The sequence below is a fragment of the Ilyonectria robusta genome, assembly GCF_021365365.1.
Source record: "Ilyonectria robusta strain PMI_751 chromosome Unknown BGZ61scaffold_6, whole genome shotgun sequence".
Taxonomy (NCBI): domain Eukaryota; kingdom Fungi; phylum Ascomycota; class Sordariomycetes; order Hypocreales; family Nectriaceae; genus Ilyonectria; species Ilyonectria robusta.
The window spans coordinates 973,862-996,996 of NW_025764440.1; the positions used below are offsets into that span (position 1 = coordinate 973,862).

The following is a 23,135-nucleotide window of genomic DNA, read 5'->3' on the forward strand; positions in this document are numbered from 1 at the left end:
GGGCTCGCTGGCCCAACGAATCCCACCGTGAGGCCATAACCCGCAGCTAGATGCACCCACAAGGTCATCCTCGATTGAGCATAACGCAGTGTAGTTTTATCTCCATGAGGTTGAGCACGTTGCCGCAAATACCCCTGGAAGTCGGCAGGCAGGCAAACTTGCCACAGCACGTATCCTTGCCAGCCAGGGCAAGGGGATTTGGCTCTTGGGATCCGGAGGACTAGGTTGAGGATCTTACATGCCGAAGATCTCTCTGGCAGAACGAAGGGACGTGAGTAGGCCGCGACGGGAAACTCGGAACAAGGAGGTTCATGCTAGTTTGTTCGCGCCTGACCCTTCACAAATGGCAAGGCAGTAGATCAAGTGTCCCCGTCCCGGCCGATGGTTGCCAAAAAGGGTAATCATGTCGTCGCAGTGGAGTCCTTGAAGGTATGTGGCCCGTGGGCATTCGGGGTGCCTGGTTCTCGAGCAAGGAAGAGGGTGTTTGTCAGTGTGAAGGAATACGGATGCAAGGACAGACAGAGGCTGACAGGGGATGGGTTCCATGTGGACAGCGTTGCCGTCAACTAATTAATAGAATGAGAAGAAGTCGAAGTCATGGCATCTCCGAACTCAATTCGGAGGCGACGCGTTGCGATGGCTCGGGTCTTCCATTGCCCTATGCATCCGGCTATGGCTGCTGCTCGCCCACATAGTGAAGTTGAGAATGCGCGATGCGCCCTGTGCCTCGATGCTGGAGGTCCGCACAAGATTCAAAGCCAAGCACCAAGCCCAAGCCCAAGGCAGCGCCGCCGCGCCGTGTCCTCAACGCCCGCCGCCTTGGGGCCAAGTTAGCGTGGCCTAGCCCTCACAACAGGGCTGCAACTGATGGTGCCAGCAGACGCAAGAGATTAGTATCAGGCCACTATGGACGAGTGGAGCGTAGGGTCAAGGGGGTGGCTCCCGAATCGAGTTAACCCACATCTCGCGTGGCCTCCATCGTGGACCAACCGGGGTCACCCCTGCTGATCGCCGCGGCCTCTGGAGATCACAGGAAACCTCGTGGGGACTGTCAAGTGAGGGACCAAACGGGACGCCTCTAAGAAGTAGCTTGGCGTTCTCGACCTCCTGGGGAAAGTTGCCTCATGACCGGCCTCCGAAGTGGGTTCCGCGGCGGCCGGAGGTGGTCAAGGTCGTACTTCGTTGGACGGCTTTTTGCATTGCGCCTCGGCCAAGAAAAGTCCGGACAGGATGAGCTGGTTACTGTTAGTTCAGGCTGTGAATGAACTCTAACGGCTGGTGTTATGAAGTCCCCGCCCATCACCCAAGGATGCATGGTCTGCGATGATGGTGACACAGATGCGATCCGGAAATTGCGTACCTGCTTCACTCAACACAAATAGCGAAGCCAGAGAGGAGAGGTAGCGGAATGTGGGACGGAGCGTCCCGGCATGCAACTGCAGAATGGTGAGTGCGACGCTGCAGTGGACACGGGAAATGGAGACTGCAACGCAAAAGGAGATGGGGATGGGCATGGCATTGAGACGAAGATGGAGATGAAGATGGAAATTGATATGGGGATGGAGACCAATACCAGGACGCATCATCTCAAGGTTCGCCGATGATGTTCATTGCATGCATTCCTGGGAGGGCCAGCAGTGGCCCCATGCACGGGGGCAGACCTCTCCCATATCCGTAGTTAAGCCGCAAAGGGAAGTGGCGGAGAATGTGATTTTAGCTTTCTGTGCAACGGCACAGTCAACGGTTATGACATGGATGGTGAAGACGATGGAATGAACGGATGGATGGCATCGAGTGAGTGGAGTTGGAGAAGTGGATGAAGGTTTGATTTAGGGACGAATACAGTAGAGTGTGATCAAAGCACGCACCACGTCATTACCACGGGTACGAAATGCGAAGCACGAAGCGTGAATGAGAAGGTACGTAGCAGCGTGATATTGCAAAATGCATCCATCAAGGCAAGCGCTCTGCCGTTGTCGGCGCGTGCAGTGCCTGGTTAAGGTCAGGTCGTGCCTACGTCAATCTTGCTTCGGGCGGGAAGGACTGGCTGAACTGTATTTGACCGCGGCACGACCAAGCTTGGTTCAGGGCCCTATGCCTAGATACACCGGTACTACGTAGTACGAATTGACGTCGGTGACAGGCCCCTCGTACAACCTACCCGCCTAATTATGGAAGCCCACCCCTGCTCGTTAGGGCTCACTCCAGAGTTCAGTGGGTGGAGGAATCCCAGTTGGAGGGATTCCAGAGGAGACATTCCGGGCGAGGGTTTCGAGGGAGCTACTCCTTAGCTTGCCAAGGAACCTTAGGCTCCTGGTTGACACCAACTAAACCCAGCGAATCCAGCCTCCCGAAGGCCCCGAGGGAACGAGTCCCTTCCAGCAGAATTCTAGGCGCATCCGAAAAACCGGCGTCTGGTGGGATGGTTGTGTCAGGTTCCTTCCTCCCAGGATGTCCCGAGCGTGTCCCAAGCGTGTCCTGAGCGTGTCCCTCGTCGACGTCGACGGTCCACTTAGGTGGGGCCTTTTCCTGCATGCATTGGATCCCTTTGCCTGCAGCATGGGAGATGCAATGGGGAGCGCGTCTGAGGCATCTCACATCTCACATGCGGTGCCTTCCCAGTTCCCTTGGCTGTCGTCCACGCCGTCCACACCGTCTACGAAACAGGCAGGTACCTGCTTCGCCATCGCTCCTTCACTAAACTGGCGGCCGTTGGTTCTTCCGAATCCTCAAGCCACGCGTCATCTCATATCTTCCTCCGCCGGGGCTCCGTCCGTCCTCGGTTCCTAAACTCACCCTTCTCCCGCGCCGCCCGCGACTTGGGAGGCTTGGGAGAATGGGGATAGCCACAACATTGGTCGACCCGTCAGCACCAACACACTTCCAGCTCACTCCTTCAATCTTTGCTTTTTTCAGTGCGACCCTCGCCCCCCTTCGTAACGTCCACGGCAAACTTAGTCCCCACCGAACGGTGCGGGAAGCTTCCCCCAGCCCGCCAGTCCTGTACTGATCGACAGATTTCTTCACACCCTCAACCCTGTCTCGCATCGACCAGTTCTGGAAGTGCCCCGGCACTACGGAGGCCCAGACGGATATTCCCAGCCAATTGTGCCGCCTATGCTGGAACCAAATTGCATCCGATTGACTGGTCGTCCAACTAGCATTACTGTAAGGCTTGGTCTGTGTGGTGTCAACCGGCACCCATTTCCATCCTTTCCTACGACCTCTCCATCTCACCTACAGTTGGAGCGCGGTCGTGGGGGTTCCAATGCCAACAAGAACCTCCCTGTCTCTAACCCAAGCGAGGTACAAGCCTTTCGCCAGCCGAGTTTCCATGGCTGCCGCAGCTCCCGTTTTCACAGACCCCACATCCGCCGTCGGCTCTGGAAGCGCGTTTTAAACCAAGACACGGCACTAACATGGCCACCGCCCGAACTCGGAGCCGGGGCAGACAGGACAACCGCTTACTACGTAGTGCTACCACCGCACGTTAGCTCAACTCAACTGAGGGCGAGGCTACATTCGGTTCGCAGCACATCATCACCTCGGCACGCTACCCAGTCTTGAACTGCAGCACCGGGAACATGTTTCACCACTCTAATAGCTCGGCCCTGCATTCTCGGGAGGACCCTCCATATCTGAGCCGCTGATGAGCTATTCCGCTCTAGACCAGTCTGGGGAATCCTCCACCGCTCTCTTCCTGCTCCCACCGCAAATCCCAGTTATCGCATCACCTTGCCCGGTCGAGAATCTTTCCTCGTCAACATCCACTTGGTCCTTGAGGCATCGCTGGTTCGCTGCCATCCCCTGATCATCCCCCTGCCTCTTGCTCCTCTCTTCTCTCAGCAGTGGGTGTGAACTGTTTTTTTTTTCTTTCTTTGAGGAAACATGACCCCTACCTGCCGAAGATTGACATCGACGGCCCTACAGTATCATTGTCTATTATCCTAGATGGCCCACCATTTTATGCTGCGACCCACCGATCGGCATTGCAACAATCCCGACACTGACGGCCTGACCGGCTGTGCCCCAACACTAGCTGCCCAAGGGCATCATCACTCCTGAGATCCAGATACTAGCAAATCTCCGAATGGTCAACACTGGCTGCATAACCACATTGTTGGGTCCTAGGCAGTGGGCAAATGGAGAAGCCACCGAAGTACCTCCGCTGCAAAAGTGGCCTGAGAGCACAATCAACCACGAGGCTTCTCAAGAGGTAAACATTTCCAGGATGCCCTGGGGAATATCATCGGGGATTATGGAGAACTAGGAACGGATGGCCCCAGCATTTGCGCACCTCACTTTCGTGGAGTGAGACGAAAGGTCGGCACAGGAGACTCTATCCCTTCCCTTTACGACAAGCGATTAAGCCAGCACTTGCTTAAACCCACCATCTGGCATCGCGATGCATGACGTTGATATGCATTTCATTTGCAGGCACTGATTTGAGTGTCGTCCTGCACTGACTCCCGAGATTTTGCCCTATGCATAAAGCTAAGGAAGGATGCATACAAGACATCAAAGGCTTAGACGAGCACCCACAGTTCCTGCTCCCTCTTCCAAGGCGCGGCTTGTCACCGACAATCCGCGAAACTAAAGCATCCCTAACAACTGCCGACAGAGGCTCAGCACCACGAGAGGATAGCGCTGAGAATTGCACCGGCGTTGCCTTGGCAGAGGGCGGTGCTAGTTGGCGTGGCTGGTGATGGCGCGGCCACAGGGAAATGGCAAAAGCAACGCCAGGGCTTCACACGTGTCGTCGCTTAAGGTTTGACAGACGCGGATAGTCGAGGCGTGTCTGGCTCTGTTTCAAAGGCGAGCACGCGCCGGTTACCCTGGTGCAAACCAAATATGTGCTCGCCTCCTTGAGGTTCTGGAGGAGGTATGCGAACGCGATGTTTGGGTATCTTCACCATTCATCCGTGGGTTTCAATACCACAACTGGCGAGCCAATGCATTCTCACCCACCAACCAGAGTTTCATAGACTGTCAGAGGTGATTTTTGCAGCCAGCCGCCGTCATTCAAGGGGAAGCCGGGCGCTAGCCTACCCCTCTTCAAACGCTTTGTCGATCAACGAAGCCCGTGCCAAGGAAGCCCACCATTGTAAGCGAGGAAGGGAGGCGCCCGCTAAGGCGACGATCATCCAAATTAGCCCGTTTTCCTCAGAAGGATGAAAACACGACCCTTAAGAGACAGGGACGCAGATGTCAGATGCAGCGAGCCCTAGCGCCCAACCACCACAGCCGGGCCCGCGGGATAACGCGGTGCCGACACGCCATCGTCGCGCCGTCAACTCGCTTACATGGTCACAATTCGACCCCACGAGACCAGTGCATGAGAATCTGCGAATCTGCAAGCGATACGCGCCGGCCGGCAGGAAACCTCTCCCACACTCCCGAGTCTCCCGCGTAGCCACACCTTACACCGACACGTCTCAGTTCCAACTGATCCAACTCCAACTTGGTTGTTTAAAGATGGGATGAAGAGTTCAGATCGCCCGGATACCCCGTGTCTGTGTCCTGCCCTGGCGGAAGTGCGACGGTTCGTGCGGCGCATGCCAGTTGCCACATGCCTTCCGTCTCGTCCAGCCCGGTACATTAAATTCTAATTTCCAGTCAAGAACTGACTAGGTCCCTTGAGATTCTGACGTCCTCTTCATAACCATATCCGTCCTTGAATTCGCCACTGAGGTCAAAAACCTGCTTGGGGGATACGAAAAGTCAATGGAAATTTGGCATTTAAAGTTTACCCCTTGCGACAACTTAGAAAGGCGTGCAGTCGCCATGGAATACCGTGAGAGCTCGGGTATCGCGGTGAGAGGCAGACAGGCAGAGAGGCACTGTCCTGGAACAGAGACGGCAAACCCGCGACATCTCAGACGCCTGGCGTTGGATGGCGGGTGGCGTTCAGTCACCCCGGCATGATGGCAACTCGAGAATCCGGTCACATAGAGCACACACGAAACGTGACTGAGATTCGTGAGAGAGGAGAGTTTCGAGTCCAAGACGGTCTCAAGTTGCACCCTGAGCGATTCAAACTTCGAGGGCAAGGGCTCCAGGGTGATAGCCAGGACCCTGGTCTCAAAACACAAGCCACGGGTGACAAGACAAGGGTGGATTGGGAGCGGGGCCTCAAGTGCTCTGAACGGCACTGACGTCCTAAACGGGAAATAGTGGTCCGGGACTCAAAAGTACGACGCCGCCGCCGAGATGGCAGGGCTTGACTGGGTTGATTTGGGATGAAGACTGTAGGTCTGGGCCAGGCGACGTGGACGGGCCACAGAGCGCGCCGCGAACCCAAGGGTCGAGTTCACCATGCTTGTTCTTGCCTGGTTTGCCGAGGCGGACAATGCGAAGCAGCGCAGGACCCCTTCAGATAAGCCGTCGAACTCAAGGCAGGAGCATAATATGGATGGGTGGGAAGGGAAGGGAAGGGGAGGGAAGGGAAGCACGTCAAGCAGGCAAGACGACGATCAACACCACACACACACACACACGCACACGCACGGCACAATAGGAGGCAATCCAGTGGATGCCAGGGAACCAGGATCTCGATGATTTGCCTATTGACCGTTGACCACGCAGCGATCCATGAGGATCCTGGCGCCGGGCCACGCACTCTGGCACACTCCCTCCTGCGTAAGGTAGGAGATCTCACCCTCGCCCACACCCACCGCTCATCCTTCCCCTCCGCGCCGTTTGGCACACCCACTCGCACGCCCCTCTTGATCCTCCAAGACGCCACGGGGTGGGGACTCACTGCCGGGACAGACATCATACCAAGGCCCATCGGCCAGGGAGGTTCCGTCACCGTTGCGGACCACGCCCCCCCTTTCCTTTCCTACCCTCCCCTCGTCCCCTCGTCCACCTCCTCAAACCCTGGCCCTTTCCCTTCGTGCCAGGTTCGCCGTCCCGGTAGACGACCCACTCTTCATTTTTTGTGACAGGTTTGGGCCTGGAGGGGGTACGCTCCAGGATGACCTTGACCGATTCGCAGATCTGATATACGGCGCCGGTACCCTTGACAAGCTTCTTTCCCACCCGAGAAACGTACTTAAGTTTCCCAAGGCCCCCTTCAACCACCCTGCAAGTACTGACCTCTTGGAAGTCTTGAAATCAACCATCGATGACCTTTTGACCAGCCAGCAGACTCTTGGGCTCTTTAATCAACAACCGACTTACCCCTCTCTCTGCACCTAATACTCTCCACACCGACTCTTCATTCCTCTAATTCACCGGGGTCCATCACTCCCTCGGAGACAATCACCAGTGTCTGCGAAAGACCAGACTAATATCACCCATCTACCTTACTCCCGCGTACAAATGCATACCGCGGCCGCTACCTTCATGTCCAGCCAGTACGCAGCACAACAAGGAGGACCTCAAAATTCCCGCCAACATCCGCAACCCCCACCTTCGCCCCCCATGGACGACTACAAGTGCTCCCTGCCTTCCATCTCGAACCTCCTGGGTCTCGCCGATGCCGGCTCCCCAGTAAGCGAGGCCTCGCCAGTGTCAAGACAACACTCGCCCCAGCTCGAAGGTGAGGAACATCAAGCGGCGAGAGCCACTGTAGAATCAAGCAACTGACCCTCTCTCCTAGCTGGCCAACAACAACGGCCCGAGACGACAACTGGAAGCAAGGCAGAAAGCCGGCCTGGATCTGGCTATGCCAAGTCCTCCCATCAACGTGGACTGCCACCAACGCCACCAATGAGCACTGATGCGTCTTTCGAGGGCTACAGCTCGCCTTCAAACAAGCCCGTCACCCAAGTGTACCCCAACTCAGCACCCAGAGGATACTACTACGAGACGACACCCCCTCTGGAAGCCGATATCCAGCGCCAGGTGATGGCATCCAACGCCGTCCCTCGCTCAACACTGGCTCCGGTTCAAGCAGCATACCCCCAGCAGCAGCAATACGCAGCCTCCTACGTCCACCAACCGCCCATGGGCAGCTACTATCCCCCCATGCAGCCCACGCCACCTCCCCAACACCAAGTCATGAACTCCTACTACCAGCGTTCGCTCCCTCAGACGTTCCCGCCTCCGATGACCATGGCGGCACCAAGTGCGACTGGGGCGAACCCATGGCAACATCACCACTACCTGAACCCCACCGGCGGTGCGGCGTTCCCGCAAAGCCAGGACCGCTACATTTGCCAAACATGCAGCAAAGCATTCAGCCGTCCGAGCAGTCTGCGAATCCACAGCCACTCACACACCGGAGAGAAGCCGTTCAAGTGCCCCCATTCCGGTTGCGGCAAGGCCTTTAGCGTGCGGAGCAACATGAAGAGGCATGAGCGAGGCTGCCACAGCTTCGAGTTCAATGCTTCGGGGTCTGTTCTCCGATCCTAACGGCTTCAGCGACCTGGGAGAACAGATGGGATTCACAAGTGGAGCCCGAATCATCTGGATTTGGGGAAAGGCCGCTAAAACAAACTATACCCCTTGAAACGACCGGATCCGATACGACTTTGACACTTTTCACCACAACAAAAACAACACACACACACACCCACCACTGGATATTTTATTCCTTAATCAATGTCTTTCTATGGCTTTACGTTACTGGCATGGCGTTTGAGAAACGGTTGGAATTGGAGGGGGAGATGGGAGGGGAAACGGGAGGGGAGCCTACATTCGCTTCGAAGGCATACATGTGTATTACTGGACACGCTTATGGTCATGTTTTTCCCTATGTTTGTTGAGGTACTCAGTGGATATGAACTTTGGCGCTTGGGGGCAAAACCAGCTTGGTAGCAGCATTTACACGGCGTTCTCTTGGCGTTCGCTTGAGCAGGAGGAACCTGCAGGAAGGCGAACAATAGCTAGTCGTGGGGCACAATTATACCAAGACATTGGAGTTTCATGCGCTTTCTTCTTCCACTCGTCCGTGCGTGATAGCTACGTGTAATGCGGTCATCTCCGAGGCTGTATGCGCGGTCCGTGAACCAATCTGAGCGACGAAGGTCCAAAATAGACTACGGGACGTCATCGGGCCATTGACCAAAAATTCATCGATGCGTGCGTGCTCGGACGAGGTCTGTTACCCCGGCATTGGCGAGCGATCATGGTGCGGCCCCGGACGGAAGCACATACATAGTGTGTCGTATGTATGCAAGCTGTAGATTGCGGCGGCTACGTTGAAGTTGGGCGCCGAGACACCACGAGCCGGGTGGATCGCCGTGCAGAGTGCAGACGCCGCAATGCACGAGCGCATGGAATCGGTGGCTCTATCCAATTCAGTTCATCAATCTCCTTGTCGAAGCGCCAATTCATGCTGCAGGCTGTAGAGGGAGGGACGAGCAGCACGACGCCAGGCCACAACGAGGCAACATGGAAGACACGCTCTCTCCATGCGCTCCCCACGAGGCCTGGCCTACTACGTAGTAGGCTGGGCTGGACTTGACGGCTTGGAGGCTGGAGTTGGGGGCCAAACCGGCGGAAAAGTTAAAGAACCTGAGCCGCTGATCAAGCGGAAGCCAACTTGCCAGACCTGACATGGCATTCCCTGCCGTGGCCGTTGTGGTCGGCCCTGTCGACGAGGTCCGAGTCATGGTCAGGTGCGAGAAGGAGTGGATAGTTGTCCGGGCCCGGGGCGCCGGGCTCCCGAGACTTTGGAGAGATCGTGACGAAATCGAATCGACATGGGGCTGGGTGAAGCGGGAGGTTCGGCTTGTTCGCCTGGTTCGTAGCGCTTCATGGGCTGCCGGTAAGATCGCTCACGGGGACGTATGTATGGTAGCGAGGCAGGGCAAAGTGTTTGGGGTGTGTTTCGCCCTGGGATGGCTGTCTGCCTGCATCCGCGGGTCGCTTTGACATGAGGGATCTGCATGTCGAATGGAGTATATCTAATTATGATGGAGTAATCGACATCACAGCTTGACAGGGGATGCAGGTGTTGTTTGTGGTGGTATTGCTGTTATTGATACTGTCTGTGGACCGAGTTGACGGAAGAATCCGTGTGGTTCCCGGGTTGTCGTCAGCGCGCGAGGAATTGAGCCACGATGCGCAATGAGCAATGCACAAAATTTGGACCAGACGAGGATAATCCCTAGATAGTCAACGGGCAGTGCTGCTCGGCATGTACATGGTAGAATGGGATAGGAAACAGCACTATGAGGGCGTGATGTAGCTGCCGGGCTTCACCAAGGCCATGACGATTGCCGTCGGGGACCAAGGGATCAAGGGATCGGCGAGGCGCTGACTGATGTGCCAACGGTCCCCGGACGGCGCGGGCACTGGGCAACGTCACCAGCCGAGCTTAATTTCGAGCGAGTCAAGGGCTTGGAGAGGCTTGGGGGAGGCTTGGGGGGAGGCCATCTAGGCCACGTTGTGGGCGGAGATCCTCTGAAGGGGGGGCAAGGGAGCAGGGGAGGATGATGGACGGAAGAGAAGGCCGGGGGCAGATAGATGATGGGCGATGGAATGGGCGATGGAATGGGCGATGGAACGGGCGATGGGCGATGGGCGATGGGGAGGACAAGAGTGACAGGGGGTACGGAGACGGGTTGATTGTCAGAACGCCATGAGTAACTGTACGTGATTGCTCCGAACTGACAGAGTAGCGTAGCGCAGAGAGCTAGAGTCTAAAGAGCTAAAGTCTAGAGAATTGGATAACTAGGGCAGCTACTCTGTGGGAAGCTAGTCTCCAGACAGAGGGGGCGTGGAAGCCCCAGATGCCTTGACGAGGTGGGATCCATGGATATGCGTGAGGGGGTGTGTAAGAGCGAGATGAGACGCGCCGCAGAGTCCAGTGCATTGCAGTGCATTGCAGCGCATTGCAGTGCAGCGCGGTCAGTGCAGACACAGCGAGCGTGCGGTGGAGAGGGTGCCTGAGACGCGACGGGTGCGCCTTTGCCCATTTTCCCATTTTCCCACATATTCCTGCAGAGGTACTATTTACATACGTACGTAACTTAAGTAACTGGTTCGTTCCCTGGGGAATAGGATCCGTGTGGATGGACAAGCCGCTGGCCCAGGAGCAGGGTCATCAGGGATGCGCGCAGCCGGGGCTATGCCTGTCCCCGACCAGAGCTACGGGATGAAGCAGCATCCCGAGAATGAGGCGGCGATACGACGGGTGCCCTGCGGACGATTGGGTGATGACGCGGGGAGGGGGGGGGGGGCGTCCACTGTAAGTGTAGGGGGTGGGTGCGCTGGAACCGTGGACACCACAGCGGACTCGCTGCGTTTGGGCCGCCTGCCGTGGATCCGGCGCCCAGGCTGTCGGCGGACGGGAGAGTATCCATGGGATCCATGCCGCAACCTGAGTTCAAGAAAGACTGAAAAGAGCCCCCAAGGCTTCAAAAGACCCCCTAAACCGCCCTAGAAGCAACAAGACCACCCCCGGCCCCTCGATGATCCCTCCTGGGGCCGGAGTGTCAGAGGTGCCAGAAGGACAACCCCTAGCCTAGGCCGATGGGATAGGGCGTGCGTGTGTGCGCTGGTAGCGGTAGCGGCCTTGCGTAGCGGCCCTCAGTTGGCTGCCAGGCGCGCTGCAGTGGGGCCCTCCCGCTAAGGCTGGCCACGGAACCTGCTAAACCCCAGAAGTCCAGAAGGGTCAAAGACCCGAGCGCCACTCCACACCCTTTTCGCACTGCCGGACCTGGGCTCCAGAAGGCGGGAGAAGTGGAGAGAGCGATACCGAACCCGACGTCCTGTCCCAAACGTGGGCTCCGGGATCCAGGGAGTTTCCCCTTCGCCCTGGACTCTGGCACCCGCGCGCTCTGCGCGGCGGAAACGGGGATTGCCCTGCGGTTTTGGCAGCAGGAAAAGACGGGCTGCCTTTTCTTTTGACCGCTGCGACGGACGGTGTCGGTGCGCGGGTTGCGGGTTGCGGGAAATATTTCGCCGCCCTGCGCTTCCCCATCCCACGGTACAAGCAGAGGCAGTAAGGATTAGGGATGCAAAATAGACACTGCAGAGTCTTTCCCGATGGCTTCATTTCACTTTTTTCCTCCGAGATCGAGAACGTGCGTCTTCTGCGCTTCTGGCGTGACTCCTGCCTGCGCCCGGCCGAAGGCGTCTTTTGATCAATAGCTGCCCTGTGTTATAGACGCATTTCCTGGTTCTGCCCTTACCGCCGAAGGGGGGACCACCGTGGCCGCAATGCCTCGAGACGCGGCCCGTGATTTACATACACGAGGGATCGACGCGTGCCTGCCGTGCTGCCATGCGGATCGTGCCATCAAGTTCTGCGGCGTCGTTCTCGACCGTTTTCCGCTGGCCACGGTGCCCTTGTTGATTGAGCCTGTTGAGGTCCGTTGTTGCGGGTGTTAGTGCGCCGACGGGAATATCTCGCCTCAACTCTTACACCCAACCTCCTTGCAGAGCAGCGAAACCTCGTCTCTTCCCTCAACCTCATCCCCTTTTAGCCTCGAGCACACAGCATCATCGTCCATCGTCGTTCAGGCACCGCCCCCCGACGATTAACCGCCCTTCACCCCTGAACGGGCCCCCCGCGGACTGCCTGGCCTGCAGCCGGAGAGGCTCAACTGCAAAGCCCCTGCGGACGCGCCGGCGGCAGTAGAGACGCTGGGAAATCGTGGGATCGCATTCACGGCCGCATGCTAACGGCGTCGAGTTTCCACTCGTGATGGCACCGCAGCGGCCGGAGTGGACTGGAGGCCTGGTAGGTCCGCTGCCTCGGCGCCTCGCTTGTCAACGCTCAGTGTTCACCCTCCCTCTCCCTACCGTACATCGTACAGCACACACACTACGATGTATGCACGTACAGAAATACACAGAGAGTATAGTGTCGTTGTGCCGCTATTGACATGTACAGCAAACCACATGCAGCACGGAGACGGGCGAATCATACGGTTGTTTGACGTCTGCTTTCCTTGTCCCGCTCGGACTGGCGCCTTGGACTTTTGCTTTTCCTATTGTTTCTTCTATCTGCCGGCGCATATGTACTCTATTGTAGGCTTAGAACGGGCACGGCCATGTGCTCTGCCACGCGAGACAAGACGAGGCAGTAGTCAAGACAAACGTCCCTCTAAGGCAGAGTGACTGAGACGACGCCGTTGGTGTGAGACGGACAGGCGCACGCACACAGATACACGTGTGTGTGGGTGGCTCCTCTCTCCCTCCCTCGCAGTGTCTCACTCCTCACATCTCATTCCTCCCTGCTTGCTCTGTCCAGGCGCTTGGATCGTCTGCAAGTCTGCAAGGCTGCCGACGTGATGGGGGATGTGAGACAAGGCCCCCCTCCCCTGCAGCACATGGCAGATCCGGGAGAGTAGCACAACAGACAGCCAAGGCTTGAGATGTGTTGGAATGCCCTGGGACACACACACACACACACACAAGTCCACATAACATGGGACGGCATGGGATGGAATACTCTCAGTGGCCACCGCAACCCATCTCCAGTTCTCCACTGCCTCTCCGCTGTCGCTCAACTCTCCTCGTCGTCATCGGCCAAGCACACAAGGGTCTGCATATCGCCACCTCCTCAAGAACCCCCCCAGAGACCATCCCTGAGGGCATCACTCCTTCAGGCCGGTGGCATGTCCTGAACGGGAAACCTGCCTCGGCGCATGCCCAAGTGGCATGTCGTGAGCTAGTCACAGCACGCGGACCGTGGAAGATACCCACCTATCTGTGCCGCACAAAGGCATATTCATCGCATCTGCGAAAGTGGTCCTTGCGAGGATGTGATCCCTCCGGCATGTCATCCAGACCCGGACATGATCGACGGTGCTGCACCGCCGTCTATCACTTCTGGGATTCTGAGAAAAGGAAAACAACAAGAGACAAGCTTCTTGAGTCGTTTGTGACTCCACACCAAGTCCGCCCCTTACTCATCCATCAGGAGGATTCGACACTGCTTGCTTCTGCCGCCCATCCACCGACCATCCCCGTCTCATCCGCCTTTGCGTCCGGCTTCAGCACGCCGCTGTTCGGTCTGATATGAATCCGCTACCCGCCCGGCACAGTATGTCCAATCCAAGACATATCCACCATGGCAGCAGCCGCCGCGGGTCGAGGACGGACACTCAGTCTCAGGTAATTACATCTTGTGGCTAATCAAGCTCACGTTGAGACAATGGCGTGCGGCACGTCCTGCAGAAGCCGTGAAGGGAGCTCCCTCGATATCGTGTCTTGTATTACTTCTCCAAACACGGCGCCTAAGACGGTGTTGCTACCCCAGCGGTAATATCGCCCTCGGCTCCGGTAGTGTGCAAGAGACTCAACGCCTGTTTGAGATCTAGTTGTTGCAGGCTCTAAAGCCTCGGCGTCGGGGCGTTTCGATGTTTCTCAGGTGGTTTTACCCCAGTTTCGATGCTCTCCCGTTTTTATCCCTAGTTGTCTTAATGGCCAAGATCTAGTCTCTAGCTGAACCGTAGCATCGCCTAGGTTGGTGCGGTTGGCTTAGAACGCCACTCCGCAACGACTCAGGCCAAAACCTCCCACGACTCGCTACGTCACCTCCTGACCTCCGTTCTAAGCAATTCACGCCCAAACTAGCAGAAACACCCGTCAACGTCCTGAAAACGACACCGAGGCAGCGGAACTTACCGTCCCAGCCTCCCACGCCGCCGGACCCTGAGGCGTTTCAGGTTTCGGGAGGAACCTGTCAGGGGGGGCGGGTCCCCTTCAGAAGACAACACGATGTGACGATGCTTCGATGCTACGATGCTACGCGGCACAGAGATGAGAGAAAACGCCAGCCATGCCTTGGGAGTGATCGTCGACCGGGTCCCCCTCGTCCCTGACGCGCTGGCGACGTGACCCCCAAGGTCCCAGATGCAGGGTTCGTCTGCCCGATGATGCGGTGTGCGGTGAAGGCGCCGGCGCCATGGTCCCCCAGGTCGGAGGTCCGAGGGGCCGGTAATCTCGCCCGGTTGGGATGAGTCCCTTGCCTTGACTTGCCTTAATGGGTAGGTGATTTCGACCTAGGAGTTATTGGAGGTAATCTAGTTACAGTTGCGGATAGCTTCTCGCTCGCACTAGACTCGTGTTGGCCATCTTGCCAGAGTTCCATCTCCGGAAACATGTCTCGCTGCTACCAACCAAGACTGCCAAGTCAGTCACAGACTCAACTCGCGCCCGTTTCACTCTCACCCTCGCTCCAATCTCACTGCCGACCTCTGATCTCCGTCCTAAATACCCACACTCACCGCTACGTACCTACAGGCGGCAAGATGCAAGATGCAAGAAACGTAAAGCCCCCTCTCCGACATTCCCTGCCCTGCGTTGTATTCGGCGAGCCCGCTCTCCGGCAGCAAGCACGATGAGATGGCCCCCGGATCCCAGGTGCTGCTCCCGCTTTTCATCCGGGCGGGTACTGCTGCTTCTCCGACGCGCGGTGTGGCAGAAGTGCCTAGGATGATGTGGTTTGGGTGCCGGTCGGAATCTCCTCAGATCGGCTTGGTCGAACCGGTTTTGGATCGCCGGTGTCATGTCGGTTCACTTGGCCGATCAGTTTCGACGGAATGCAATTGCGATTCTGTTGGGTGTGGCGGTGTGACGGCATGAATAGCATAGGACCTATTGCCTGGGTTTAGTAATGGTTGGTAATGGAAGCAGTGCTTGGCTTGGTTACGGGGAGTATCGCCAGAGTTGCGACCGTGTTGATAGTCTTGAAAGATGGCGTATTTGACCGTATCATGAGGGGCATTGTATAAACGAAATGGCAATAACTTCAGACAGGTGTTGATTTTGTGGTTCCTCACTTATATACTCTCAGGTTACGTCTTTGGACAAGTCTCTAGCGGGCTCTCAGCCCTCACTTGAACTGAAAACCGAGTGTTCTGGAGTGAACTCTCCCAACGTGACAAATTAACGCATCACGCCAGGTTGTATTCAATGCATTACTATGAAGCATAGTCATTCCATATAATTCCGCCTAATCCTCATAATTAATATCATGAGGCAGCCCAATGTTAGCTCTTGAATGGCATTTCGGGGCTGAGTTCGAAGCGAGTACAGGGTAGGCCGGGCTGCAAGCGACGAGGTTGGTGACTGTGATGAGAAAGCGATACCGTGGAAAAGAATAAATGTGGGTGAGAATATTGTAATAAGCTAAGACACCTTTTTATTAAACTGCAATACTTCTTTGTCCTAGGAGTGGTGAATGTCGATGTTGAAGTCATGATAGTGCTTCTGGAATTCTTCCGGACGACACTCCTGTAGAGACTCATTTATCTATGTATGCCCGGAAAGGATGACAGTAGTAGAAAGAAATTCCCAGCGGCCTTGGATTCTAAGTACCATGGTTATCAGGTTGTTCTAGTCAATGGTGAGCTTCCCAGACCTGGATGTCGCGGATGAGTATCTGTCAACCACGGCAACAGTTTCCCACAACAAAGCTGACACTGCTGCAGGATGCGTTGATCGTAAATCACTGACTCAAATTAGACATGAATCTTTAGCTAGTTCAGGGAACATGGATGCACCTGTAAGATCTAAAAGTTCGCGCTGCGTTGTATACAGAGGTTAAGACTCACCCACTATCCCCCTTGGCCGTCCCGAACCAACCGAAATACTGGCGGAGTAGTTTCATAACACTGGAAAATTACCTGGTAACTTTACATTGCTTCTCTTGGAGGATATCGGGACTCAAGTCGGAAGAGTAGTCTGGTGCCTGGGTCGTCTCACCCGGATGGAAAAGGCGCTGCCACAAGCCCCTCAGGTCCTACATTGCTATATCATCCGGGATCAGCTGCGCATAGGACTTCGTATCAATCGGTGTTTTGGAACGTAATTCGAATTCAGAGAGTGGCCGCTATGTCGCTAATTTGTAAACGAATAATCTATCCCAAGTACTGTCAAGGGGCAGCCATCTTGCCTGAGCTGCTGAGGTGTCACAGAAGATTCAGGACATGAGAATAGAACTGAGAAAGATCCAGTTCTATGAGTGCAGAGACACGAGGGTAAGAAAGCAATGCGGCTAGATATGCTCCTGGGAATGATTCGCGGTTAGAACCCTATTATCGCAATCCTGCTACGGTAAAGGGAACAATCACTTCTCTTGCCGGTAGCGTTATTGTAATCTCCATCTCCGTCTGACACTTATGAAGACAACGAGATACAACGCCATGGTGACCGCAACAGCCACAATTATAGAGGTGTGGCTGGATGCTTCGAGAACACATCGGACGACGCTTTACAAAAGTGATATAACAGTGATATAATAATGCTGGACCCTGAGCCCCCCAATTTCATTGAGTGCCGAGGGCAGGTAAACCAGCTCGAAAGGAGGAAGGATGAAGGTGTGCCTACACGTTTGAGACTCGATCTCTCTTAAGCCAATATGTTTACAACAAGTCATATAAATACACGGATGTATATTAATGTTGGTAGACGACCTTAGTTCTCTTATTGATCCAACCGCGTCACCATTCGACTTGGAGCTGGGGTTACGACAAACATGCACTTTGATGACACTCAACAAACTCAGCAAATTTAATACTCATTTGTATAGATTAAATAGGCTCTCGCAATATTACTCTTTTCAACTTGAGTCTGCGCCAAGAAAGATTTACAATAATATGCGCATGAGAAGATCAATGCCACAAGTGTAATCATAGCGAATCGCGCACTAATTGCCTAGAGAAGCGGGAGAACGTCCGAGACCAACAGCGTCGGATTCGCGGACTATTCTAAGTCTTGTAATGTACCTGGGTATTCAGGTCCCCGAATGGGATCCAGGGTTTGATAGAGAATGATTGATTCCACGCAGCAGCAGCCAGCTTGACGAGGATGTACTCACCGCTTGTCAAGAGCCCTCAACTCCACGGAACACCAGTCCTAATCCTAAACATTATTACGCTTATCAGCATAAGCGCCTTGGGATTTACAATGTGAACCGGCCTATCGATACACAGAGTGTCCCAAGACATTCAGCAAGGAATACCAACATATTCTTGCTCCCTGTCTCATTACTAACTAGAAGACCAATTCTAGACCTCCGAAAGATAATCCAGGCCCGTATGAGTTATATGTGATACCATGCACAGACTCTTTCAGCACGAAAACGTCTTGTCTAGAGACAACAAGCCTGAGTCTGATTGGTAAAACCGTCCAACGACCGAACGGTTGATAACCAGGAGATTCGCGCTCCAGTCACATTTCAACAATATCTGCTCCCGCAGACGATGCGGTTTGCCTTAGAATTGACAGTACTTGAGATGCATTTGGACAAACCGGCGATTGACTTGCATAAGAGGTCGCCTGTTGAAGGTGCTGTTAGTGATGGTGGGGCTGTAGCGGGATCTTGAGGATGAGAAAATTGGTTGGACAGTTGACGATAAGATTGTTGTTGGGTCGACAAAGTAAACAAACTACATGGTATACATTTCTGTACCTGGATAGAGTCGCATGGTGAGGTACTCGATGCTAGTACAGAGTGTCCGTTGTATCAGCATCGTGAATGTTTCCATGTCCTCTGTAATACTGCGTGTAGGCACTCGTCTCAGAAGCAACGTTTGACCAGATCCGACGTAGAGAATAGGCTGCACAAGAATAGTGCCTACCTTGACCTCCTCAACGGGCTGCGCATTTCCCTCCTAATGTTGAGGTAAGAGATGCAGCTTCCTCACCAAATGACGGAGATAAAGTACCGGGGTTTCAATAAGACCATTTAATTCGATTTGATGCTTTAATGCGTGTCTTGTTCGGGTCGTTGAGCTGCCTGCTCCAAGCGGGCGGTAGCTATTCAACCACATCCGAACTCATCAGTACGAGAGGGAAGGCATGGCGACGATGCAATTTATCCGAAGCGCAGAAAACTAAAGATACATAGAAATGTGCTGTCTGGAACGATTATTGACGATATACTGGTTGAGCGCTTGGGTTGCACCGATGTATCGGCCACTGGTGAATCCTCCATTAGGCGCACCCTAGCAAGTATCTTCCACCATGTCTTTGTGCCCGCCCGTGAGATGAGGATTTTGCGATCAAATTGTCGTAATGATTCTTATCCAAACGCATGATCCCGGCTAGGTAGATGGAATGGACTGAATGGAGTCAATCGAATCAGTGGGCGGTTTCCCTCAGCCCAGGCGGTTTCCATTTCTACCAGATCATCCACAACCAACTCTCGACGTCTTAGATCTTACCATTCGCTGTTTGTTCTTGTCAAGTCGATTGTGGCAGCGTTGGTCTATAGATGCCTCCCTTGATCAACCTCGGTGACACGAGTCAACGGCGTTGCGGTCCGATCTGGCAGTTTTGGGGGCCGGTACCAAATGATCCTTAGCAGTGACGGCAATTCCAAATGAATACCGCAAATTTGCGCCCAACAGACAAACAGTCGCATTCCTATGGCCGCGGACCTAACCGCCGGTTCTTGGTGTTATGATTGGGAGTATATGAGACATGCTAAGACTGTCACACGCGCATGCGGTCGGAAGCGGGAACGGGAATCCCTTACACCCCGTTTCCGAGACCCATGGAGCTTTAATACAGCAAAGGTAATATGAAGATCATGAATCCACCGCAAACCGGCACTTGGCCGCGTAAGTTATCATGTTTTTACAGGTAGAGCATGTCATCCAGCATATAAGATGAAGAAGGAATTAACTTGAGGATGAATCGCGTACCCTTGTACACAAACGGTCAACAGGCGCATCAGAGGGTCAGGCGGTAGAAGCCGTAAATCTCCTGTGAGAAACGGCACATGAGCGGGCCTTCAACCCGGACAGAGTCACGATCTGTGCGGCTAAATGGATGTTGGCTGTAGGGAGGGCCGGGGTGGCTAAATCCCCCATTGTCAGGAAATCCCTGGAACTGAGGTCAGAACGAAGACATGTAGTCATGCCTTGGCCATGGCAAGCGTAAGCGGCAAGGAGAGGAGACGATTTTCTGGGGAAGCGAGGGAGACACAAGACAGGAGTCCTTGGTGTTACTTCGGACTTCCGACCATGGATTTTGTCTTGGTTACAGTATGATGACGGTCGTAGTACAGGATCAGTTGAGGAACTTGAGAGACCTTCTGTTTCGAAGATGGCTCCTTGAACCCGGAGGCTGTAAACTTTTCGACAGGGGTCCACCACACGGTCACGCTCGCGGGGGGAGGGACTAGGTTGAGCCGAGGGTAGAATGGATTTCTTGCAGCGGGAAGATGCACTCCACGCAGTTCCTTGTCTGGGCATCTCCTGTCCTCGTGCCTCTGGCGCACGATGCAACCTTGGATTCCAGGAGGGGAAGAAGTTAGTGGACCGGAGGGAGGGTACACCACCGGGGCACGTATCCGGATCCACGGAGTTGGATGGATGGGTGGAGGATGGGCGGAGGATGGCTGGAGGATGGCTGAAGAATGGGCGGATGGTGGATGGATGGATGGACGGATGGGGAGACGGAAAGAAGCGGATAGGGGAAACGGGAATTGATAGAAGGGCTTGCGGCGTTCAAGATGGGAAAGATACCCGGCGAGATTAGTCGCGCGAGGTTGATTGAGAGTGCTCCGTAATGGACAGGCGCGACTGTCGCTGGCGTCATTGTCGTCATGAGGCTCAAGGGTTGCTGCAGGTCGGCGGCGAGCTGCATAGTGCAGATGCAGTGGACGATGCAGTGGCCGATGTTGACGAACGTGGGCGGGTATTGGAACGAACCTAGGAGCAAATGATTGCCTCTGATGTATGCGGGCGAGTGTTTGTGTGAGTGTTGGCTGGTGTGGTTGGCTGCTTTTTTAGACCATGTTGTTGATTGCTACTGGGATTGTGTTTCGTCTCGCGCGCGCCACAGGCCGGGGCGCATTGCGTGCCATCCTGAGACCCGCGTTTCCATGCTCCGTGGGCAATTGGCAATTAGTGTAATGAGTGTCTCTGGTACGGAGTACTGCACAGAGTATCTGAGGAGGCCTGGATCAGAGACTCGGTTGTGAGACAGGGCGGCGGGAATTGCGGGATGCTGTCTCGGGGCCAGGCCTCGGCGATTGGATCCCGTTTGATGGCGGATGCGAATATCATTGGTGGACGATTGTGGCCGCCGGTGAAGGCGCTATCGAGGTGGATGGGGAGGGAGGAGACAAAGATAGGGAATCTTGTTGAGGAGGCTTTTACAAAGCAAAATGTCCAACAATCAATCATTGTTTGAGCCATGACGGTGATGGCTTTTCCGCAGTGGTGGAGGTTGCGAGGCTCGACGAGTGGGCCAGGGCCGTGGTGCTTGGGTTTGGGTGCACACGTGCGCATTACATTAGCTCGCACCTACCCAGTTGGGCAGTCGGCCAGGCGGTAGGTACCTAGTAGGGCTGGTGGTGGTTGTGCACCGACTTGCGTGTGTGTGGTGGTGACCGAGCAGCTCTTTTCTTTCCCTGGCCTCGCCATTATCATGAGTCCGCAATGCAAGGAGTGCCCATGTAGTGCGGGTTTTTCTTCTTCTCCGCGGGTCTGTTTTCTGTTTCCATGTACGAATACGTCGCCCACCGCAGGCGGCACGTTCCCTCCATGCCCCCCCCATCCGTGATGGGCTTTCGAGGCTCCAAGACATACCTTAATCGGCTCGGTACTGCTCCCATTGGCGCCTCCGCGTAAGCCAGTGTGAGGTCAAGGTGGGATTGAAGGTGGGCTTATTAGCTGAATGGCGGGAACAAGCATGGCACACAAGACGAGATGGTGACGTGACGTGACATGACGGCTTCTGCGTCTCTCCTCAGCGGTGTCCTTTGCGGTGTGCTCTGCGGTCTCTCCTCTGTGGATTGTGGCCGGTCCCCTCTCCGTCCCTGTCTGTCTGTCCCTCGGACTCTCGTCGTGTGTTCCGTCCTGTCGGGTCGTATCTCCTCTCGGGGCTCCTCATGGCGGTTCCCCGTCGTGGCTAGCCGCGGTGGCTCAGGCTCCCGGTCGGCGCGGGTGGCCTCCCTTGTTTTTGCTTTGCTCGATCGAATTCGCACTCTGCTGGGTTTACCCATCCTCATTAGCACCGTAGCAAAAAGTGGCCTGGGCTGGCCTGGGCTGGGTTCCCCCATCCATCCGTCCCCTCCACTCCACTCTCAAGGTGTCAATGTCCCGAGGTGGGCTCGCTCGCCGGTGGTGGCACGGTTCCGTCATGGTCAGCCGAGACGACACCGAGATGGCGAAGAAATGCACAGAGACCGAAGCGGGATCCAATCCTTGCTGGGGAGGCTTTCCATGGGTGGAGGGGCTCTCTGTGGCTCTCGCTGTGGCTCTGTGCTCCCGTGGCTCCATGAATAGATGTTGCAATTCCCGAAGCCGACAGACAGACAAGTGTGCTGGGAATTAGACGTTTGACGTCGTCGCTCCTCGTCACTCCGCCTGTCCCCCCGGCCGTCTTTTTTCCTCGGTCAAGGCCAAGAGGCAATTCCTCACGGACCAGGTGCCATTAAGCGAATAGGCAGAGAGCGCCGAGACGAAAGCGAAAAAGAAAGGGACCAGAAGAACAAAAAGAACAAGACAGGGCGGCCGGCAGCGGTGGGCGGTGGGCGACGGGGCTCATGACCCGGGATTCCGGTTTGTGCGCAACGGCATGGAACCTGGACAAACATACGACGGAGCAGTCGGACAGCGGGGGGGACCTTTCTTTTCCTTCTCTTTCATTTGGGCTCCGAGTCGTACGTAGGTAGTAATGGGGAGCGAGCAGGTGTATGAGCACCGCAACAGCAGCGTGAGAGGATGAGGGGGAGGGGGGTGTCTCGCTGCAACGCTCGGCATGAGGTTGGATCATGGAAGGGCGGTCTCTGTATCATGACCGTCTCCTGACCCTCTCGAAGCGTGGTTCTGGTGTGCTTTTCCCCGTCGCGTCCAGGTCCATGGATGGACATTGTTTTTCCCTCGATTCGACTTCCCTTGCCCATCGTTCCATGTCTCTGTCCATCTGTCCATGTCTGCATTCCCCTCCGGCCACCGAGACCGTCGTCGTTGCGTGCTTTCCTTCGTGTCGTTCCCCCCTCCCATTTCACCGTTTACCGAGGACTGCCGCTATATCCTGCTCTCTTCTCTCCTTCTCTACATCTGAACCTTCCTCTTCCTATTTCTTTTCTCTCTCCGTTTTGGCTTAGCTCATATTGCGTCTTTCACACGCGACTCGGTGTCTCGAATCAAGCCTCCTCCTCTCACCGACGGATTTTACCAGAGCAACAACACCACCACCAAGGAGCCCTTGCATCCTCACCCCCATACGACGGGGGGGACCATCCTGCACTACTGTACCATTTCCCACCG

General features: G+C 55.4%; 5 protein-coding genes across 5 annotated transcripts; 2 read left to right on the forward strand and 3 right to left on the reverse strand.

Moving 5' to 3' along the window:
• Window positions 1-1,814: 1,814 nt before the first annotated feature.
• Window positions 1,815-3,464, reverse strand: BGZ61DRAFT_516124 (uncharacterized protein). Its single transcript, XM_046252280.1, has 4 exons — window positions 3,242-3,464; window positions 2,797-3,157; window positions 2,599-2,656; window positions 1,815-2,552 (listed from the first exon to the last, which is right to left on the reverse strand). Exons 1-4 carry the CDS (start codon window positions 3,334-3,336, stop codon window positions 2,281-2,283), a joined length of 786 nt encoding a protein of 261 aa, XP_046106792.1. The 5' UTR covers window positions 3,337-3,464; the 3' UTR covers window positions 1,815-2,280.
• Window positions 3,465-5,237: 1,773 nt separating this feature from the next.
• Window positions 5,238-5,760, reverse strand: BGZ61DRAFT_197250 (uncharacterized protein). Its single transcript, XM_046237865.1, has one exon. It carries the CDS (start codon window positions 5,597-5,599, stop codon window positions 5,300-5,302), a length of 300 nt encoding a protein of 99 aa, XP_046106793.1. The 5' UTR covers window positions 5,600-5,760; the 3' UTR covers window positions 5,238-5,299.
• Window positions 5,761-7,425: 1,665 nt separating this feature from the next.
• Window positions 7,426-8,358, forward strand: BGZ61DRAFT_347523 (uncharacterized protein; the record flags this gene model as incomplete). The annotated part of the gene is made up of 2 exons (XM_046239986.1): window positions 7,426-7,543; window positions 7,604-8,358. The coding sequence occupies 2 exons, from the start codon at window positions 7,426-7,428 to the stop codon at window positions 8,356-8,358; spliced, it is 873 nt and encodes a 290-aa protein (XP_046106794.1).
• An 11,077-nt stretch (window positions 8,359-19,435) lies between these two features.
• Window positions 19,436-21,056, reverse strand: BGZ61DRAFT_572172 (uncharacterized protein; the record flags this gene model as incomplete). Its single annotated transcript, XM_046256091.1, has 2 exons — window positions 19,436-20,496; window positions 20,795-21,056. 2 exons carry the CDS (start codon window positions 21,054-21,056, stop codon window positions 19,859-19,861), a joined length of 900 nt encoding a protein of 299 aa, XP_046106795.1. The 3' UTR covers window positions 19,436-19,858.
• A 312-nt stretch (window positions 21,057-21,368) lies between these two features.
• On the forward strand, window positions 21,369-22,438 carry BGZ61DRAFT_197325 (uncharacterized protein). The gene has a single exon (XM_046237868.1). It carries the CDS (start codon window positions 21,588-21,590, stop codon window positions 22,146-22,148), a length of 561 nt encoding a protein of 186 aa, XP_046106796.1. The 5' UTR covers window positions 21,369-21,587; the 3' UTR covers window positions 22,149-22,438.
• The last annotated feature ends 697 nt before the right edge of the window (window positions 22,439-23,135 follow it).